This window comes from Hordeum vulgare, chromosome 3H, assembly GCF_904849725.1.
Source record: "Hordeum vulgare subsp. vulgare chromosome 3H, MorexV3_pseudomolecules_assembly, whole genome shotgun sequence".
NCBI lineage: Eukaryota > Viridiplantae > Streptophyta > Magnoliopsida > Poales > Poaceae > Hordeum > Hordeum vulgare.
Genome location: NC_058520.1, coordinates 37264427 through 37284752, shown reverse-complemented (window position 1 = coordinate 37284752; position 20326 = coordinate 37264427). Strand labels below are relative to the sequence as shown.

The 20326-nt window shown below is 46.5% G+C and overlaps 2 protein-coding genes across 2 annotated transcripts; one reads left to right on the top strand and one right to left on the bottom strand.

The window, feature by feature from the left end:
• The first annotated feature begins 1480 nt into the window (after nt 1–1480).
• LOC123442841 lies at nt 1481–2812 on the top strand. The gene is made up of 2 exons (XM_045119004.1): nt 1481–2290; nt 2398–2812. The coding sequence occupies exons 1-2, from the start codon at nt 1583–1585 to the stop codon at nt 2461–2463; spliced, it is 774 nt and encodes a 257-aa protein (XP_044974939.1). The 5' UTR covers nt 1481–1582; the 3' UTR covers nt 2464–2812.
• Nucleotides 2813–3120: 308 nt separating this feature from the next.
• On the bottom strand, nt 3121–6618 carry LOC123442840 (protein usf). The gene is made up of 5 exons (XM_045119003.1): nt 6390–6618; nt 5783–5925; nt 5496–5625; nt 3896–4087; nt 3121–3522 (listed from the first exon to the last, which is right to left on the bottom strand). The coding sequence occupies exons 1-5, from the start codon at nt 6537–6539 to the stop codon at nt 3310–3312; spliced, it is 828 nt and encodes a 275-aa protein (XP_044974938.1). The 5' UTR covers nt 6540–6618; the 3' UTR covers nt 3121–3309.
• Between the last annotated feature and the right edge of the window lie 13708 nt (nt 6619–20326).

The window sequence follows — 20326 nt, the reverse complement described above, 5'->3', positions numbered from 1 at the left end:
GAAAATAGCACGATCCAACACCAATACATGCATTTTAATACATGCTCCTAGGGGCCGGAGAATTGCCCCTCATTGTTCAGTTTTGGGCATTTCAGACATATGGACATGTACGAAAAAATTAGGTGGCCGTCGTTGGATGGCTAAAGGTGTTCGGACAAGCCGGTCTAGACATTCGGGACGAGTTGGTGATCCGCGTTGGAGTTGGCAACAAAGTGATGCCTTGGTTCCGAGGGCGTGGCTCCGTTTTACTTTTAAGGTAGTAGTGGTGGTCGCCGCAAGAGGCACATATCGACTGTCATAGCGTTCATCGTAGAGGAGGTCAGCAAGATAGGTGTGGCTCCATTCCACTTTGATGTAGTATGGTGGTAGCTGCAAAAGGCACAAATTGGTTGTCGTAGTATTCATCGCAGAGGTGGTCGTGAGGGACGCGATCGTCCACACGACGGACGTAGTTCGACGTTGGGGTCGTCAAATCGATTGTCCCGGCTCCAGATCGACGGTGCCAATGGGGTTGTCAAATTGGTCGGCCCGTCTCCTAGTGAATGGTGCCAATGGGTGGTATGATAGACGTCATGCAGACGGGTCGACCGATAAGATGTTGCTCGACATGGTATTTCAGGTAGCATGCGGCTGACGACCCCGACAACAATGAGCGGTACACTAGATGGTATGCAGACAGACCGGCCGACGAGATGACGCTCGACACAGTACGCTAGGCAACACAGGGATGGATCGGTTGTCAAAGGCAACACAAGCAATTACAATCAAGAAGACATAGTAAAGTGGACATCACTAAGAGCATCTCCAACAGGCGTCCAACAAAAGCTCCGCGTGATAAAATAACCTCTTTTTTGGCGGCGAACGATTCTAACAGATGCTGTAAAATACTGCTCGTGCTAAAAAGTTATGGGCACGCCTTCAAAAACACTATCGCACGCAGCATATTTTGGACGCCGGACTGCGCGCGCTTCACAATTTACATTGTGTGCTATTTTAGACGCGCGTTTTTGGGCGTCTCCTAAAACAATATTGGTCCCGACACATTAAAAATGCTGCAATGCGTGCTATAACTGTTATTGAACGTGAAATTTTTATACAGATGCTCTAAGCTAACACATTCGCATCGGCTAGACATCAACGCACCAGCAAACGTACGTGTTGGCGCATGCATCATGCGAGAAAGAAAAAGCAACGCATACACGCGAAGCACTGCTGGAGGCCTGGAGCCCTTTTGTTTCGCGCTCAGTCAAGGGTGCGCTTGAAACTACGAACCAGCGCAGCTGCGCTTATAATTAATTAAGTACTGTACTGGACTCGACTGCCGTGCGCTCAGATATCCCGTCGGTCAATCGCTCATTGTTTTGTCACGGCGGTCACACTCACCTGCCAACACATATCGTTTTGCTCTCCATACACGCCATGCCCCTGCACCTTCTCTCTCTCCCTCGCCCCGTACCGTCACCTCAATCCAATCTCCGGGCCGGTGCATCAAATACTCCATAGCTCGCTCGGTGTCAAGCACTCGAGCACATTCATTTCTCCCTCCGTCCTCGCCGCCAGCCCACCACACACAAGCTCCGGGATGGCGACCGCCACGACCACCACGGCGCTGAGCATGAAGCTCCTCATCGACACCAAGGCCCGGCGCGTGCTGTTCGCGGAGGCGAGCAAGGACGTGGTGGACTTCCTCTTCTCCCTCCTCGTGCTGCCCGTCGGCACCGCCGTCAAGCTGCTCGGGAAGGACGCCATGGTCGGCTGCGTCGGCAGCCTCTACGGCAGCGTGGAGAGGCTCGACGGCACCTACGTCCAGCCCGGCGCCTCCAAGGACGTGCTGCTCCACCCCTCTGTCCTCTCGCCGGCGGCCAGCGGCAAGAGCTCCCTCCTGGGCTTGCCGGCGCCGCCGTCCCCACAGGCGAAGACGTTCTACAGATGCAGCATGCAGTGCAACTGCTACAATGGCCGTACCGTATTTGGTGCCCCTGGCGGAAGCAGCAGCAACTGTCGGACTTACGTGACGGACAGTTGCGGCACCCACTGTCCATCATGTAACAACCAGATGACCACGCCCTTCACGGTCGTGCCGTCGGCCGGGTCCGGCGGCCAGGTGGCGCAGGGGGCCGCCGGCGAGGGCGGGAAGGGGTTCGTGCAGGGCATCGTGACGTACACGGTGATGGACGACCTCACCGTGACGCCCATGTCCTCCATCTCCAGCATCACCCTGCTCAACACACTCGCCGTCAGGGACCTCGCCGCGCTCCAGGAGAAGACCGTGCAGCTCGGCTATGACCAGGTGATTACGAATCTCATCACCAGCTCTCTCTTCCATTCCACATGCCTTTGTTAACCATGAGCATCGATGAATCAATCGTCGCGTTGCATTTCCTCTAAAATTTGCAGGGTCTGGAGATCCTCAAGGCGTCGCTGCAGTCCAAGACCGTGCTCACCGACGTTTTCCTGAAGTAGCCCCCCAGCAGGGCTTGAACGCACGGTTTCTGCGCCTGACATGCACATCGACATGGAGAAGTAGCTCGATGCATCGATCCATGTAGCTATGGTCAAGTAGGTTTGCTGGTCCTTTTGTATGAATGATCCATCTAGCTAAATTAGGTTGATCTTTTGTGTGGGCATCAGAACTATCTAAAACGGTGGCATCTTTTGTAGTAATGTCTAGTGTCAGATGGTAGTATCAGTAAGATGCTCGTAGTCCAGGTTAGTTTATCAATTACTCCAGCTTGTAGTACTATACTCTGTGTCGATGCTTGATGTATGGGTTTGCATCGCAGTTAGTATCATCTTCCGTTGGTTGTCAAAATGCGCCTTCTTCATGTGTATGTCGTATGCGTCAATCCGTGTAGCAGCTGGAACGAAGGCATCAATCATCCATGGCAGGTGCGTGGGATTCTGAAGGGAAACAACTGCACGTACGACGAGTATGGCTTGGTACGATGCAACATCCAGCCGTTGCTGGACTTAAGAGTCCCAACTGGTATACGGTTTGATCTGATCCGTCGGACAAAATTCGTAAATCAATTGTTGCATGAAAACATGTGCAACATAAAAACTCGGCTAAAGTTTATGTGACGTGTTCAGAAGTGTTTCATTTCCCTTCCCTGGAGATATTCCATCCAACATGAATCTAACCACAACCACAACACAACACAAAATCACGACGAGTTGGCATAGTACTGATAACACAACCACACTAGCCTAGGTTGGATACTGACATATTGCACCCAGACATTTTATTCTTCTGAGCTGACTGACAGACACCATATACATCATTCAGAGAACCATATGGATGGTAATTGCTCATGCAGATCCCAGGAAACGGCCCATCCAAGTGGAGAAGCGGGACCATGCCAGGTCAATGGCTCCCTGATTCTCATCAGTCAAACCCATGCCCTTCCTCCTCTCGAGGGCCTCAGGCGATGCGTTCATGAAGGCGTGGGAGCATCCAGGGTATATGTGGACTTCATGTGCCACTCCAGAAGCCTTGAGCTTCTCCTCCAACGACTTGGCCGCCTGAAACATCACCATAACAATGTCATATATTTTCACTTTAAATTGTGAATGATAATTATCCAATGAGAATAGGTATATGCACATAAAGGTTAAATCAGCTGCTACAAACCCATTTGCCTGTCACAGAACAATAGATAGCGAGACGGCAGGACCGTAGGCAATTTTATGCATCTTTTTTGAATCGGTTACATGGCTGTCCGAAAGTATACATATTTACCATTTGCGACATGGAGTGAATTAGGAACCTATTTTCCAGTTTATGATTTCGCACAGAAAACAAATAAACCTGGATATCGTTATATAACAGACAAGAAAGACTGAGAAAGCAATAAGTAGCAATGAACAAAAATGGGAAGGTAATGAAAGGTCTTACGGTAACATCTGCAAATCCAACAAAACTGTCAAGCTCCCCAAAATGAGCCTGGATTGGAGCCTGAGCCTTGGAAGTATCAGCAAGCTCCGAAGATGGCGTCCCATAGAAAGCAACAACAGCATCAACCTCCGGGACCAAAACTCCACTTGCAATTGCCAAAGCACCTCCCATGCAATAACCAGTAACACCAACCTAACACAATAGAGAAAAAAAAGTACAGCAAATCATCACAATATGTTTTGTTTCCAACACAACATAAAAAGAACACATATATGTTGCTATAGTACTGTCCATAACAAATTAGCCACAGAATATATATGGTACACAGGCATATTTATTGTCCTACATTCCTACTATTGTTACTTGGTCAGAGTTTATCAGCACACATAGAACAAATTTATAAACTAGACAGTCCAACGCTTCATAAGGTACACATTAGCACAAATTAAATAGTCCCTCCGCTCCAAAACATTCTAAGTTCTAGGTTTGCCCTAAGTCAAACATCTTTAAGTTTGACAAAATCTATTGAAATATATACCACATCTACAACACAAAATTAGTTTTATTAGATTCACAGTAAATTATTATATATTTTTTATGTTGTAGATATTAATATATTTTCTTGTATCATGGTCAAACTTAAAACTTAAAAAAGTTTCACTTGGGACAAACCTAGAACTTCAAATATTCGGAACGGAGGTGGTAGCATGGTCGAAGAAATCTATAATCCACAAAAGAGACATTCAGCCTATCAAACATTTGACTAATGTGTAATACCATGATTTTGCCAATTTAGTCAACACAGCGATTACAACTAGGTTTAAAAAATTCAAGTCTTACTATTACCTCCATTTGAATTGTCATGTTAGAACCGATCAGATGATTGTATATGTTAATAAAAATTTAGAACAAGATGTCAAGTGTGACAGAAGTGCCCCAGGGTTCTGACCGACTAATTGATTCTTTGATTCTTCCCGAGAATCCAAAGCTTACAACTGCCTCCATCGGATTGTCATGTTAGAACTGATCAGATCAAAGTACACACTAGTAAAAATTTATAACAATATGTCAAGTGTGGAAGAAGTTCCCATTGATTTTATGATGCTTTTTTGATCAAAATTGCCACTCATACACTCACGTCTGACATAATCTGTTTTTTTTGTACAGAAACTGACAGCTTATAGATAGCTAATAGGCATATCTTACTAATTTAATTAGCCGCCGGAATCGTGCAACAAGACTTGTGCAACCAACAAACAAAATGTATACTCAAATGTCAGATTTTGCTGCATGGAGGTAGCACAATAAATCTACCAAAAGGATAAAGACAGCAGCACTTGCACTTTCACCGGTCTTTTGTTACTGACCAATTGATTTAACACACTGGAGTTTTGCAAGAGGCTCAATCAACATATTTATCCTTTCAAAAGAGTAACTGAGTCCTAGCCGATTCGCAGTAGGATCAGATGGCAAATAAGCAGAACATATCACACTTTCTACCACTATTACTAATCATAAGGATTTTTTGCATTACCCATAATAACACAATTTGAGTAAGAAAATCTTGAAGTGTGAACAAAGATAAATAATAAAAAGCTACCTTGGGTGATCCATTTTCCTTCAGCCACTTAACTGAGGCCTGAATATCCTTGATTGCACCTGGCCAGTCTAGTCCTTCCATCAGATGTTGTGCCTCAGCTACCTCCAAAGCAACCTTCCCACGGTACAAACTGAACATTAAAAAAAAAGGATGTAAACACAAAAGGCATTTGACTGAGCCATAATATCCCGAGGAAGTAGTGGCACTCCATGAAGCATCCGTTTCATAACACTTCATCTTAATCAAAACAAATGGTGCAAAGCAAGGAGCACATGATATCAACATACTCTGGAATAAGCGCCCTGTATCCATCGCCGATCTGGGAAATATGGATGGCATGATTCTTGACCTCATAGTCAACGCCCCACCACTCTTGCAGCACTACAACTCCAGGAGCGTTTTCTTTGCCAACAACATAGGCATCAAAGGTCTGGAGAAATACAACATCACGTCAGTTCATCAGTAAGATGTACGTAGTAAGATATAGAGCAAGGGCAGCAAGACTATGGGCATGCTTTGGTTTGCTAAAGAAAGATTGGCTAGGCCGTGTGTTTGGAAACTTTTTGAAAGGTGAAATTGGAGGGCAGTGCATCCAGAAAATAAAATTTCCGGTTACGCAGAGGGTCAATTAGTAACACGAATCTGGGTATCTACTGACATTGCACATCGTACAAACATTTCCCCGCATCTAAGGAGCTCTAAATGGCATATAACAGATTAAAAATCCACTCAGAAGGTGCAAATATGATGAGAAGCTAACAAATGGGTGGAGCTGTGGAAGGGGTAAGGGATGAGCCTAGAAGGAAAAACCTTTCCCTCCTCAAACCCTCGATGCGCGCCCTCGCGCAAGAACAGAGCAAGTGATGGTTCGAGGAGGGAGGGATGTGTTCTCACCGTATCCTCGCGCTGGATCTGGATCTTGTGGAACTGGCTGGCGGCGTCGGAGGCCATGGCGGCTCGGGGCTGGTGGCGGGATGAGTGCGGGGGCGAGCGGCGGAGGGGGCGCAGGGAGGCGGTTCGGAGCAGTAGTCGCGCTGTGGCCATCGCCGCGCCGCTTTACCCTGCGTTTTGTAGGTGACGAGTCCGCTGGTCTGTCGCCACCGCTGCGATCATGGATGGCGACATAGCGGGCTTGGTCCAACCAGAGCCGGTATGCTTATTTCCAAGGCCCAGTGAGGCGAGCAGAGCACACAACACCGTTATTAAGAGTTGAACTAAAAGAAAAGTTTAGTTTTAAGAGTTCACACACAAGCAAAAGACACAACAACTACTTTGTAGCTACGTACTTGAAGTCCGCCCAGTTGTGGTGGTTATGTGTACTGCGTAATTCTCGGAGGCGATTAGGGTTTTGGTGTGTCCGGGCCGCCTTGCTCGTCGCCGGGAGCTGTGATCGTCGCCATTGTGATCTGGCGTAACACCCGCAGCCACGTCCACGTAGATCCCATCCACCTCTAAGCCTTCCGCGTGTTCTGGGGTCGCGCGGTCGTAAAACACACAAACCCTAGACCGTCGGCACATAGCGAGGAGTAGGCAGCGATGGAGGCGGTGGCCGGGCTGATGCGGGGCCTGAAGCTGTCGGAGGAGGAGCGCAGGGGAGTGAAGATCAAGATGTCGATGAAGGAGAAGGGGAAGATCGGGGCGGCGCAGGCGGTGGGGAAGGTTTTGTCGGAGAGGCTAGCCCATCCAGATGCGATCAGGCTGTCGTTGGGAAGGGTGTGGTGCCCGATCAAGGGCATTGAGTGCAAAGAAGTGGGAGAGAACCTATTCGTGTTCACATTTAACCAGGAATCGGGCAAGAGGAGGGCGTTGGAGGATGGCCCCTAGATGTTTGAAAAGGATCTGATGGTGGTGGAGGATTATGATCCGGGGAAGAGATTGGAGTATGATTTCAACGAGACACCAATCTGGGTAAGAATCTTTGACCTCCCGCTTGGGATGATGACTGCAGAGGCGGCTGAGGAGATTGGCAATGTGGTGGGGAGTTTTGTTGAAGCGGATGTGGGTATGGATGGGAGCGCCCTGGGCAAATTCCTACGTGTGAAAATAAGGATGAAACTGGACAAACCGATTATGAGGGGATTTACCTTGGATGATGAGGAGAACGAGGCTAGACAACAGCAAAAAAGGAGTATGAATATTGATGATGCAAAGGAGGGGGAGGAGGGTGCGTGGTGCCGCTTTGAATATGAATTTCTGCCTGATTTCTGCTATATTTGTGGTCTGGTGGGGCATGGACAGAAGGCATGTAGTACCAAGCTGGCTAAGGGGGAGAAGGCGCAATTTGGAGGCTGGCTCCGGGCGAACATGGGGCGGAGGAAGCTGAATGGGGAAGAGGAGGGCTCATGGAGGGGTAAAGGGAGGGGAGCAAGAGGAGCTAGATCGTTTGGTGTAGCCCGCTCATATGAGAAATCGGGGAGTGGCAGTGACAATCTATCATGAAGGAAGGATGGGTCCAGGAGCACGGAGGATAAACGGGGGATGCAGAGATAGGAGAGGAGGTTACTAGCCCACCTAAACTACCTGGTACGGGCCAGAGGGATCTCGGGCGCCCTAGGAAGCTTATTTTGGAGGGGCAGGCCGCGTAAGGGGAACTGATCAAGACACGCGATGGCGGGGGGAGGGGTGACCTTGCACAAGTGGAGCTGACCCATAATGCCCATGAGGACGGAGCGGAGGTGTTCAGAGACACACAGTTGAATACAGGGAGCGAGGAACGAGTACAACAGATGCCTACAGGCGTGGTGGAGGAGCAGCCGCATGGAACCACGGGCTTGCAGAAGAAGGGCCCCGGGCAGCGAAGGTTTCAGAGGGTTGGGCGGGATAACAGGGAGGACGTCCCATGCAACCAGACTGCTGAAAAGGGGATAGGTACCAAGCGGGCTCAGGATGGAGAAGGAGAGCAGGAGAAATCAAAGAAGGGAAGGTTGGAGGTCAGGGAGGAAGAAACACGGGAGAAGACGGAGATAGCTGAACCAGTTTCGAAGTCAATCATATCGGCCGGGCTGCTGGAGCAGCCCCGCCGGACACAATGAAAATTGTAGGTTGGAACTGCCGGGGGCTCGGGAATGGCCCGACAGTTCGGGGTCTCCTCGACGTGGGGAGAATGGAGGATCCCGACATCATCTTCTTGTCTGAAACTAAGCTGACAGAGAAGGAGGTGGAGAGGTTTAAATGGAAACTAGGTTTGTGTAACATGGTGGCAAAGAGTTCGGAGGGGAGGAGTAGGGGGATTGCCCTCTTTTGGAGGAGGGGTGTGAGTGTCAACCTTAGATCGTATGGCCGACGACACATCGACGTGGATGTTACGGAGGATGATGGCTCGGTGTGGAGACTTACTGGGATGTATGGGGAATCGGAGGCAGAGTGGAAAGTAGAAACGTGGCGTACTATCTGACTGCTTGGGCAACAACACGAAGCGGGGAGGCCATGGATGTGCTTTGGGGACTTTAACGAAATCCTTGTCAATGATGAGAAGATTGGAGGAGGGCGTAGACCCCAGGCGTGCATGGACAGGTTTCGCGAAGCTCTAGTTCACGCTGGTTTGTGTGACATCGGGTACACTGGCGATCGTTTCACGTGGAGGAACCACAACAGGGAGCTCCATTCTTATATCTGTGAGAGGTTGGATCGAGCAACTGCAAATCTGGACTGGTGTGCGAAGTTCCCAGGGTTCTCTGTGGTACATGAACGACCGCGACATTCAGATCATAGGCCACTGGTTATTAACACGGTGGGGGAGGTTGTCAAAGGAGGAGGAGGGGGAGACCGTGGGTTTAGATTTGAAGCATGGTGGCTGTAGGAGGAGGGATGTACCGAGGTGATCCAGGACGCATGGGAGGAAGGACAGGCGGAAGGGTGTAACGTAGAACAAACTATGAGGAAGGTGGCGGCTAGAATGCGGAGATGTCATAAGGAGGAGATTGGAGAATTGACGGGAAGACTGAAGAAAGCCCAAGCTGAACTCGAGAGGTGTATGTGTGCGCCGGTGTCTGAAGCTAAAATTCGGGAAGAAGGAAGATTAAGAGGTGTGGTTAATGATCTGGAGGAAAAGAAAAATACCAGAGCTAAACAAAGATCCCACATAGGCTGGTTAAAGGATGGCAATAGGAACACTCGTTATTTTATGGCAGTGGCATCAGCTCGAAGGAAGAAGAATCGGATCAAAGGGCTGGTGAAGGAGGATGGTACGGTGGTGAAGGAAGGGGATGCACTAACTAACTATGTTTGTTCCTATTTCCAGGGCCTATTCACTTCCCATATGTCCGGTCGTCTGGCGGATCTTCTTGACACGGTACAGCCCCGGGTTAATGCTGGCATGAATAATATCATGGCGGCTGAGTTTACACGAGAGGAAGTCAAAGCTGCGCTGGATCATATAGGGGATTTAAAAGCTCCCAGGCCTGATGGGATGCCGTCGATTGTGTACAAGAAGAATTGGCATTTGATGGGAAACCAGGTGGTCGAGGAAGTGCTAGCAGTGCTAAATGGGGGTGAGATCCCGGCAGGATGGAATGACACAGTCATCGTTCTTATACCCAAAGTGCAGAACCCAAGCAGAATCAAGGATCTACGGCCCATCAGTCTTTGTAATGTGCTCTATAAACTGATTTCGAAGGTCATAGCTAACAGGATGAAACTGATACTTCCCCATATCATCTCTGACAACCAAAGTGCCTTTATTCCGGGACGGTTGATTACAGACAATGTGTTGATATCGTATGAGATTTCTGACTATATTCTGCACAAGACGAAAGGCAAGGAGGGGTTTGCGGCAGTCAAAGCAGATATGAGCAAAGCATATGATCGAGTGGAATGGAGCTATCTGGAGGCATTGCTTCTTCGGCTGGGATTTCAGAATAGGGTGGTCCAGCTGATCATGCGTTGTGTTACGACAGTGAGATACCAAATCAAAGTGAATGGAAGTTTGACTAACCAATTCAACCGATCCCGAGGTTTGCGTCACGGAGACCCACTATCGCCATACTTGTTTGTGATTTGTGCGGAGGGGCTGTCCGCGCTGCTACATGACGCGGAAGGGAAAGGCAGGTTGAGCGGGGTAAAAGTCTGCAACAATGCACCGATGGTCTCTCACTTGTTCTTTGCGGACGATGTTGTTTTACTTATGAAGGCCAACCAAGCCGAAGCTGGGGTGCTGAAGGGGATCCAGTTGGGGAACTTCGCATGGGAAACAAAAAATTTCCTACGCGCACGAAGACCTATCATGGTGATGTCCATCTACGAGAGGGGATGAGTGATCTACGTACCCTTGTAGATCGTACAACAGAAGCGTTAGTGAACGCGGTTGATGTAGTGGAACGTCCTCATGTCCCTCGATCCGCCCCGCGAACAATCCCGCGATCAGTCCCACGATCTAGTACCGAACGGACGGCACCTCCGCGTTCAGCACACGTACAGCTCGGCGATGATCTCGGCCTTCTTGATCCAGCAAGAGAGACGGGGAGGTAGAAGAGTTCTCCGGCAGCGTGACGGCGCTCCGGAGGTTGGTGATGACCTTGTCTCAGCAGGGCTTCGCCCGAGCTCCGCAGAAACGCGATCTAGAGGAAAAACCGTGGAGGTATGTGGTCGGGCTGCCGTGGAAAAATCGTCTCAAATCAGCCCCAAAACCTCCGTATATATAGGTGGGAGGGAGGGGACCTTGCCTTGGGGCTCAAGGAGCCCCAAGGGGGTCGGCCGAGTCCAAGGGGGGAGGACCCCCCCCCCCCAAACCGAGTTGGACTTGGTTTGGTGGGTGGGAGTCCTTCCCTTCCTTCCCACCTCCCTTTTTTTTTCTTTCTCTTTGATTTTTATCTCTATGGCGCATAGGGCCCTTTTGGGCTGTCCCACCAGCCCACTAAGGGCTGGTGCGCCACCCTTATGGCCTATGGGCTTCCCCGGGGTGGGTTGCCCCCCCGGTGAACTTCCGGAACCCATTCGTCATTCCCGGTACATTCCCGGTAACTCCGAAAAACCTTCCGGTAATCAAATGAGGTCATCCTATATATCAATCTTCGTTTCCGGACTATTCCGGAAACCCTCGTGACGTTCGTGATCTCATCCGGGACTCCGAACAACATTCGGTAACCAACCATATAACTCAAATACGCATAAAACAATGTCGAACCTTAAGTGTGCAGACCCTGCGGGTTCGAGAACTATGTAGACATGACCCGAGAGACTTCTCGGTCAATATCCAATAGCGGGACCTGGATGCCCATATTGGATCCTACATATTCTACGAAGATCTCATCGTTTGAACCTCAGTGCCAAGGATTCATATAATCCCGTATGTCATTCCCTTTGTCCTTCGGTATGTTACTTGCCCGAGATTCGATCGTCAGTATCCGTATACCTATTTCAATCTCGTCTACCGGCAAGTCTCTTTACTCGTTCCGTAATACAAGATCCCGCAACTTACACTAAGTTACATTTCTTGCAAGGCTTGTGTGTGATGTTGTATTACCGAGTGGGCCCCGAGATACCTCTCCGTCACACGGAGTGACAAATCCCAGTCTTGATCCATACTAACTCAACTAACACCTTCGGAGACACCTGTAGAGCATCTTTATAGTCACCCAGTTACGTTGCGACCTTTGATACACATAAAGCATTCCTCCGGTGTCAGTGAGTTATATGATCTCATGGTCATAGGAATAAATACTTGACACGCAGAAAACAGTAGCAACAAAATGACACGATCAACATGCTACGTCTATTAGTTTGGGTCTAGTCCATCACGTGATTCTCCTAATGACGTGATCCAGTTATCAAGCAACAACACCTTGTTCATAATCAGAAGACACTGACTATCTTTGATCAACTGGCTAGCCAACTAGAGGCTTGCTAGGGACGGTGTTTTGTCTATGTATCCACACATGTAAATGAGTCTTCATTCAATACAATTATAGCATGGATAATAAACGATTATCTTGATACAGGAATTATAATAATAACTATATTTATTATTGCCTCTAGGGCATAATTCCAACAGATCCTTGACCTATATGAGAGATGCTCGGGGCACTGTATCAACACGGAGAAATCAGCAATCATGTTTACTCCAAACACTCTAGATGCAGCACGCGTGGAAGTCAAGAGTACCCTGGCGATCCAGAGTGAGAACTAGAATGAGAAATATCTTGGTCTGCCAGTCCATGTGGGCCAATCGAAGAGGAAAGCTTTTGCTTATATCATAGGGGTCGTCGCAGGGAAGGTCTACGGATGGAAGGAGAGGCTCATCGCGAAGCCAGGGAAGGAAGTGTTGGTTAAAACTGTCGCTCAGGCCATCCCTACTTATGCAATGTCCTGCTTCTATCTAACCAAAACCTTCTGTGAGGAGCTGAGCTCGCTGCTGGGGAGATATTGGTGGAGCCAACAGGACAAGGAGGATACCATACACTGGATTAGCTGGGAAAAGTTAACAAAACCTAAGAGTATGGGAGGTCTCGGGTTTCGGGACATGGACTGCTTTAACAAGGCTATGTTATCACGACAAATATGGCGATTGATCCAGTTCCCAGACTCGTTGTGTGCCCGCGTCCTCAAGGCAAGATACTTCCCCAATACTAGTGTGCTTCAAGCGTCGCCAAAGCCGGGCATCTCCTATTCGTGGCGAAGCCTGCTGCACGGACTGGAGCTAATCAAAGAGGGGTATATCTGGCGGATCAGCGATGGGGAGAGGGTTAACATATGGAAGGATCCCTGGATCCCACGGCCCTGGTCGAGACGGGTGATTACACCGCGGCGAGGCAATTTGCTCGAGCGGGTCAGCGAGCTTATTGACCCTACATCAGGGGATTGGGACGAACGACTGCTGCGGGAAATGTTCTGGAGGGATGATGTTCATCATATTCTCTGAATACCGCTGAGGGGAGGGATCCCTGATTTTGTTGCCTGGCAGTATGACACCCGAGGCGAACATTCGGTGAGGAGCGCATATAAACTGCAGGTCAAGCTGGGCATGTCATTGATGCAGGGGGGTGTGGGAGGAAGCTCAGCCACAACGAGTATTGATCATCCCACAAACGATACCTGGACACGCTTGTGGAAACTACCAGGTCCTAGGAATGTTCAGATGTTCACTTGGCGGTTGAAACATGAGTCCCTGGCGCTTTGATCTAACCTGAAAAAGAGGGGTATTCCGGTGAAGGACGCAACATGTCTTTTTTGTGGCAAGGCGGAGGAGGATGGAGGCCATTTGTTCATCAAATGTAAACATGTAAAGGGAGGCTGGCGGGCGCTGGAGATGGAGTAGGAACGAGGGCTGTTGTAGGAAATCACATCGGTGCATCAAACCCTAGACTTTCTATGGGGACTCAGCGAGATCAAGCGCATGCACATCCTAACATTCTGGTGGCTATGGTGGTCCAATCGAAACAAGTTGAGGGAAGGGGAGCTGCCAAAAAAAGCTGAGGAAGTGGCGAGGCGTACTCGTGCCAATGTCATGGAGTACATGCAGATTTTCAGGGCTCCAGACAAAGATAAGCGTCATACCAAATGGAAACCGCCCCCGGATGGTACGATCAAGATCAACGTGGATGGATCCTTTATTCCAGGCCAAACAGACTCAAGCTGGGGGGTCGTCGCTAGAGATTGTAATGGCGACGTTCTACTGGCTCGGGCAGGTCGACAGGCACAGGCTGGGGATGCGTTCGCTGCGGAGATGTATGCCCTCTCACATGCAATATCGATGGCGGCGGAACTGGGCGTGGTCCGGGTGATTTTTGAAACTGATAGTTCGCTCTTGATGGAGGCTATGGATCTAACCCGGGCAGATGCATCAGCGTATGCTGCAGTCATAGAGGACATGAAATACCAACTGAAGATCTGGTTTTCTCAACAGAAGATCTCCCTTTGCCGGCGAGATGCCAATAGTGTTGCCCATCAATTAGCCTGTACGGGTCGTACGTATGTCCCTAACCACTTTGAGGAATGGGGAAACATTGTTCCTGTCCAAGTGGCAGTTTGTGTTGAGGGGGATTTGCCCTCAAACCGTTCCAGTTAATGAGAATTGTGGTTGCCTTCAAAAAAAAGACACAACAACTGAATTCTACTAGCAAAAATCCCCATGCGCATTGCAACGGGGTAAACATTTCATTTTAGTTAAATCATTATTTTAATTTTAATTCAATTTTGATCTTGGCTCATCATATTGATGGCGCGCACTTACGATTATACTAACGAGGCCGATCTATAAATTAACTTTATTTAAGAAAGCCTATATGTATCACTTTCACATACACCGAATGGAACACAAATTAAGATCGTACTTATCGGTTCAATATTAGCGTTCATGACTATCACACAAATAGTTCGAACATTTTTCAAACAAACCATCATGTATTTACAATGTTCATGAATTTATAAGTGGATGCACATCACAAAATTGCTTATATATTCACTACAAAAAGAGAGTATAGTCCGATGGTAAGTACGCGTGAATTTCACAAAAATAAGGTATATACGTACGGCCCTAGATCACGCAACATGTATAAAGAAAAAATCTCATGCAAATATAGCATTGTCAAGGACTATATTTTTTTTCCTTCGCTCGCTCCTTGCCAACCAACGCCGGTACAAAATAAAGACGTGCCATGTATAATTTATTAAGTTGCATCCTAAATTGCATTTTAAAAATAATGAACATGTAAAATAACGCCATATCTAAATTCTACACATTTTCCTAACCAAATTTCATATATAATATGTTAAAATCGAAGTTACGGTTTAAGAGATATATTTATTTGAAAAAATATATTAATTCTTAATATATGCGGGATGATTAACACATATATTAGTTGGTTTTATGTAAAACCGGAAAAACGGTTCATAGTCACTTAAAAAAGGACTGCGGATTAGTTCGAGTTAAATATAAGGGGTTTGGCATAAAACATAAAAAACGGTTCGACCTGACTTACAGAAGGACTGCGGGTTATTTACTTGAAAAGACAAGGACTTCTTTATAAAAACGCCAGCGACGTACGATCGGAAGTAGTATTTGCTTTATTATTAGGTAGAGATAGTGAAAGTGCCCCCCACGCCCGCGTCGCCCCTGGCGGCGGCTCGGGCGGAACCCTAGCCGCAGCCAGTGACGAATCGAGGACGAAAATAAAAGATGGGCTCAAAGCCAATGGAAAAAATGCAACACTTATTTGAAGAAAACAACATCATCTTGTAATTCTCTTGACCAAATAAGCCAGGATTTCCTCAGATTAGCAATGGAAACATGTAGTAGTATTTACTCTAGGATTTTTGAAAATAATAATTTTTGAACCAAAATTTGAATCTACTTAGCTAAATAGCCATCATCGTGGGCGAATCTGGCGAGCAGGAGCGACTGCTACTGCAACAAAAGACCTTCCAACGGCGCCAGAAATAAGCATGTTACGGCACCAGGAATCCTTCTGCTACGGTTACGCCTTAAGGGACTTCCTATGCAAATATGCAAAGGATTTCCCCCGTGGCCTTGGAGCCTTGTGTTGGTGTTCCCTCGAAGCGGAAAGGATGATGTAGCGCAGCGGTGGTAAGTATTTCCCTCAGTTTGAGAACCAAGGTATCGATCCAGTGAAGGAGTATCACAAGTGCCTGCACAAACACAAAAAACTTACTCCCAACGCTATGAAGGGGTTGTCAATCCCTTATAGATTGTTCGCCAAGTGAGAACTGAAAGCAACAAAGTAACGAAGCAAAGTAAAAGCGAAAGTGAAAACAATATGTGTGAATAGACCCGGGGGGCGTAGTGTTTACTAGTGGCTTCTCTCATGAAAGCAAGTAGACGGTGAGTGAACAAATTACTGCCGAGCAATTGATAGAACCGCGCAAAGTCGTGACGTCATCTATGGCAATGATTATATCTATAGGCATCACGTCCCAAACAAGTAGACCGGTACTTTCTGCATCTACTACTATTACTCCACACGTCGACCGCTATCCGGCATGAATCTAGTGTATTAAGTCCAAAAGAACAGAGTAACGCCTTAAGCAAGATGACATGATGTAGATGGACAATCTCATATCTACGACAGAGCCCACCTTGTTACCCTTGATGGCAACTACACGATGTGTGCCTTGCTGCCCCTACTGTCACTCGGAAAGGTCACCACACGGTAAGAACCCAAAACCAAGCACTTCTCCCATTGCAAGAATCATAGATCTAGTTGGCCAAACAAAACCCAAGACTTGGAGAGACTTACAAGGATATCAAATCATGCATATAAGAAATCAGCAAAGAATCAAATATATATCATAGATAATCTGATCACAAATCCACAATTCATCGGATCTCGACAAACACATCGCCAAAGAGGATTACATCGGATAGATCTCCATGAAGATCATGGAGAACTTTGTATTGAAGATCCAAGAGGGAGAAGAAGTCATCTAGTTACTAACTACGGACCCGTAGGTCGGAAGTGAACTACTCATGAGTCATTGGAGGGGCGATGATGTTGATGTAGAAGCCCTCCAACTCCAAAGTCCCCTCCGGCAGGGCACCGGGAAGGGTCTCCAGATGAGATCTCGCGGAAACGGACGCTTGCGGCGGCGGAAAAGTATTTTCGTGGATCCCTTGATTTTTCTGTATTTTAGGGAATATATAGGCGAAAGATCTAGGTCAGGGTGGCGCCAGGGAGGCCACAAGCCTGCCAAACGCCGCCCCCCTCGTGGTGGATGGGGGGCTAGTGGGCTCCCTGTAGCCCTCCTGGCTTGGCCCACGAGCCCCCTGATCTTCTTCCGTTCGGGAAAAAATCATTTCGGGGATTTTATTCCGTTTGGACTCCGTTCCAAAATCAGATCTGAAAAGAGCCAAAAACACAGAAAAAACAGGAACTGGCACTGAATTAATAAGTTAGTCCCCAAAAAGATATAAAAGGTACATAAAACATCCAAAGATGACAAGATAACAGCATGAAACCATAAAAAATTATAGATACGTTTGAGACGTATCAAGCATCCCCAAGCTTAACTCTTGCTCGTCCTCGAGTAGGGAAGTGATAAAGAATGAATTTTGGATGCTTTCATGCTACCTAGCATAGATGTCCTTTGTAACTCCTCTTATGTGACGTGAATGTTCAGATCCATTAGATTCAAAACAATAGTTTGTTATTGACGTGGAAACAATAATAATTCAAGCAAACTAGCAAGGTAATCATGAACTTTCAAAATAACAAGGCCAAAAGAAAGTTATCCCTACAAAAGCATATAGTCTGGCTATGCTCTATCATCATTGCACAACGAATTTAAATCATGCACAACCCCGGTATTGGCCAAGTAATTGTTTCACACCTTTACTTTCTCAAACCTTTTCAACTCTCACGCAATATATGAGCGTGAGCCATGGTTTTAGCACTATAAGTGGTGTGGAGTGTGGTGGAGGTTTTAAGACAAAAAAGGAGAAGATGGTCACATTAACTAGGCATATCAATGAGTTGTGGAGATGCTCATCAATAGATATCAATGTGAATGAGTAGGGATTGCCATACAAATGATGCACTAGAGCTAAGAGTATGTGAAAGCTCTTAAAGAAAACTAGTGGGTGTGCATCCAACTTGTTTGCTCACGAAGACCTAAGGCAATTTTGAGGAAGCCTATCATTGGAATATACAAGCCAAGTTATATAATGAAAATTTCCCACTAGCTATATGGTGGTGAAAAAACGAGAGACTCTCAATCATGAAGATCACGGTGCTTAATATGCACAAGTGTGGAAAAGTGGTAGCATTGTCCCTTCTCTCTTTTTCTCTCATTATATATATATATATATATATATATATATATATATATATATATATATATATATATGGTGGGCTCTTTGGCCTCTTGTTTTATTTTTATTTTTTTGGTGGGTATCTTTGGCCTCTTTTATTTCCTCACATGGGACAATGCTCCATCAATGATGATCATCACACTTTCAACTCAAAACTCAAAGCAACGATCACTCTATATGGAATGCCTTCGGTAGTGTACCGTGACAATGATCTAGCATGCCATAGACATTAATGGAAACATCATGCTAGCTATCTTAAGATCATGCAATGGCAATGTAGACGTGGTGGCATATGTCATGGTGGTAGTTGCATGGCAATATATCTCGGAATGACTTTGAAAAAAGCCATAGTAGGTAGGTATGGTGGCTGTTTTGAGGGAGGCTAATGGTGGGTTTTGTGCACCAGCGAAAGTTGCACGACACTAAGAAGATGGTGATGGTGGAAGGTGAAAGTGCATCTAAACCATGGACTCAACATTCGTCATGAAGAACTCATATACTTGTTGCAAAAGTTTTAGTAGTAATCGAAACAAAGCATTCTGCGCATACTCCTAGGGAAGGGTTGGTAGGTATAAACCATCGTGCGATCCCGACCGCCACGCAAAGGATGACAATCAATAGACTAATCATGCTCAGATTTCATCACATAGTGGTTCACCATACGTGCATGCTACGGGAATCACTAACTTCAACACAAGTATTTCTAGATCCAGAACACCTTATTAGCATGACTTCAATATTACCAAGACCACAACTCAAAACTAATTGAGATGAATCAAACTTGTCTAACTATTCAATGCACATGAAGGTGGAAGTTTTCGTATCCCTTTGGATAACTACCCCTTTTGAGACTACTTTCAAAGCATAGATCAACTACCAAGCCACGCACCGATGTTCTCTAAAAGATATAAGTGAAGCACATAGAGCAAAAGTACCTAGCTCAAAAGATATAAGTGAAGCACAAGTGAGCCAAATTGTCTACCAAAAGATATAAGTGAAGCTCGACAAAATCACGGTGAGTGCATGTCTCTCTCTCTAGGTGTGCAGCAAGGATGATTGTGACACAACAAAAAAATAAAAGACTCCTACGATACAAGACACTCCAAGCAAAAACACATAACATGTGGTGAATAAAAATATAGCCCCAAGTAACGTTACCGATGGATTGAAGACGAGAGAGGGGATGCCTTCCCGGGGCATCCCCAAGCTTAGGGTTTTACGGCATCCTTGAATCTCTTGGGGTGCCTTGGGCATCCCCAAGCTTGAGCTCTTGCCACTCTTTGTCTCTTTGTCCATAAGAACTTCACCCAAAACTTGAAAACTTCACAACATGAAACTTAAACAGAAACTCGTGATAACATTAGTATAAGAAAGCAAACCACCACTTCCTTAGGTACTATAGCAAAATTAAATTCTACTTATGCTGATATTGGGTTACTGTATTTTCAATCTTCCATGGCTAATACCCCCGATACTATCCATAGTTTCATCAAAATAAGCAACCAACACAACAAAAACGGAATCTCTTAACAGCAGACCAGTCTGTAGCAATATGTATATTGCGTATACTTCTGGTACTTCAAAAATTCTGAAAAATTCCGACAGTCTGAAGAATTTACGTAGCAATGAGCAGCCAAAAGAATCAACTCAAAATCTCTTACAGAAAAAAATGAAAATTCTTGATGTGAGCAGAAAGTTTCTGTCTTTTCCAGCATGACCAAACGATCATCCCCAAGACTAATCATAACGGTTTTTCTTGGCACAAACGCAAAAAGAAACACAAAAAACACAATCATAACAGAATTATGAAAGTGTGGAAAACAGAAAACAGAAAGAAAAAGGATAGATTCGTTGGGTTGCCTGCCAACAAGCGCTATTGTTTAACGCCCTTAGCTAGGCATTCAATGATGCTCTCACAAAAGACAAGAATTGAAGCACAACGAGAGCATCCTAAAGCATGTGAAAATCACATCTAAGTCTAACATACTTCCTATGCATAGGCATTTTATAGGAAAACAGATTGTCAAGACAACCAATAGTTGCCATATGCAAGGAATAAGAAAAAGACAAG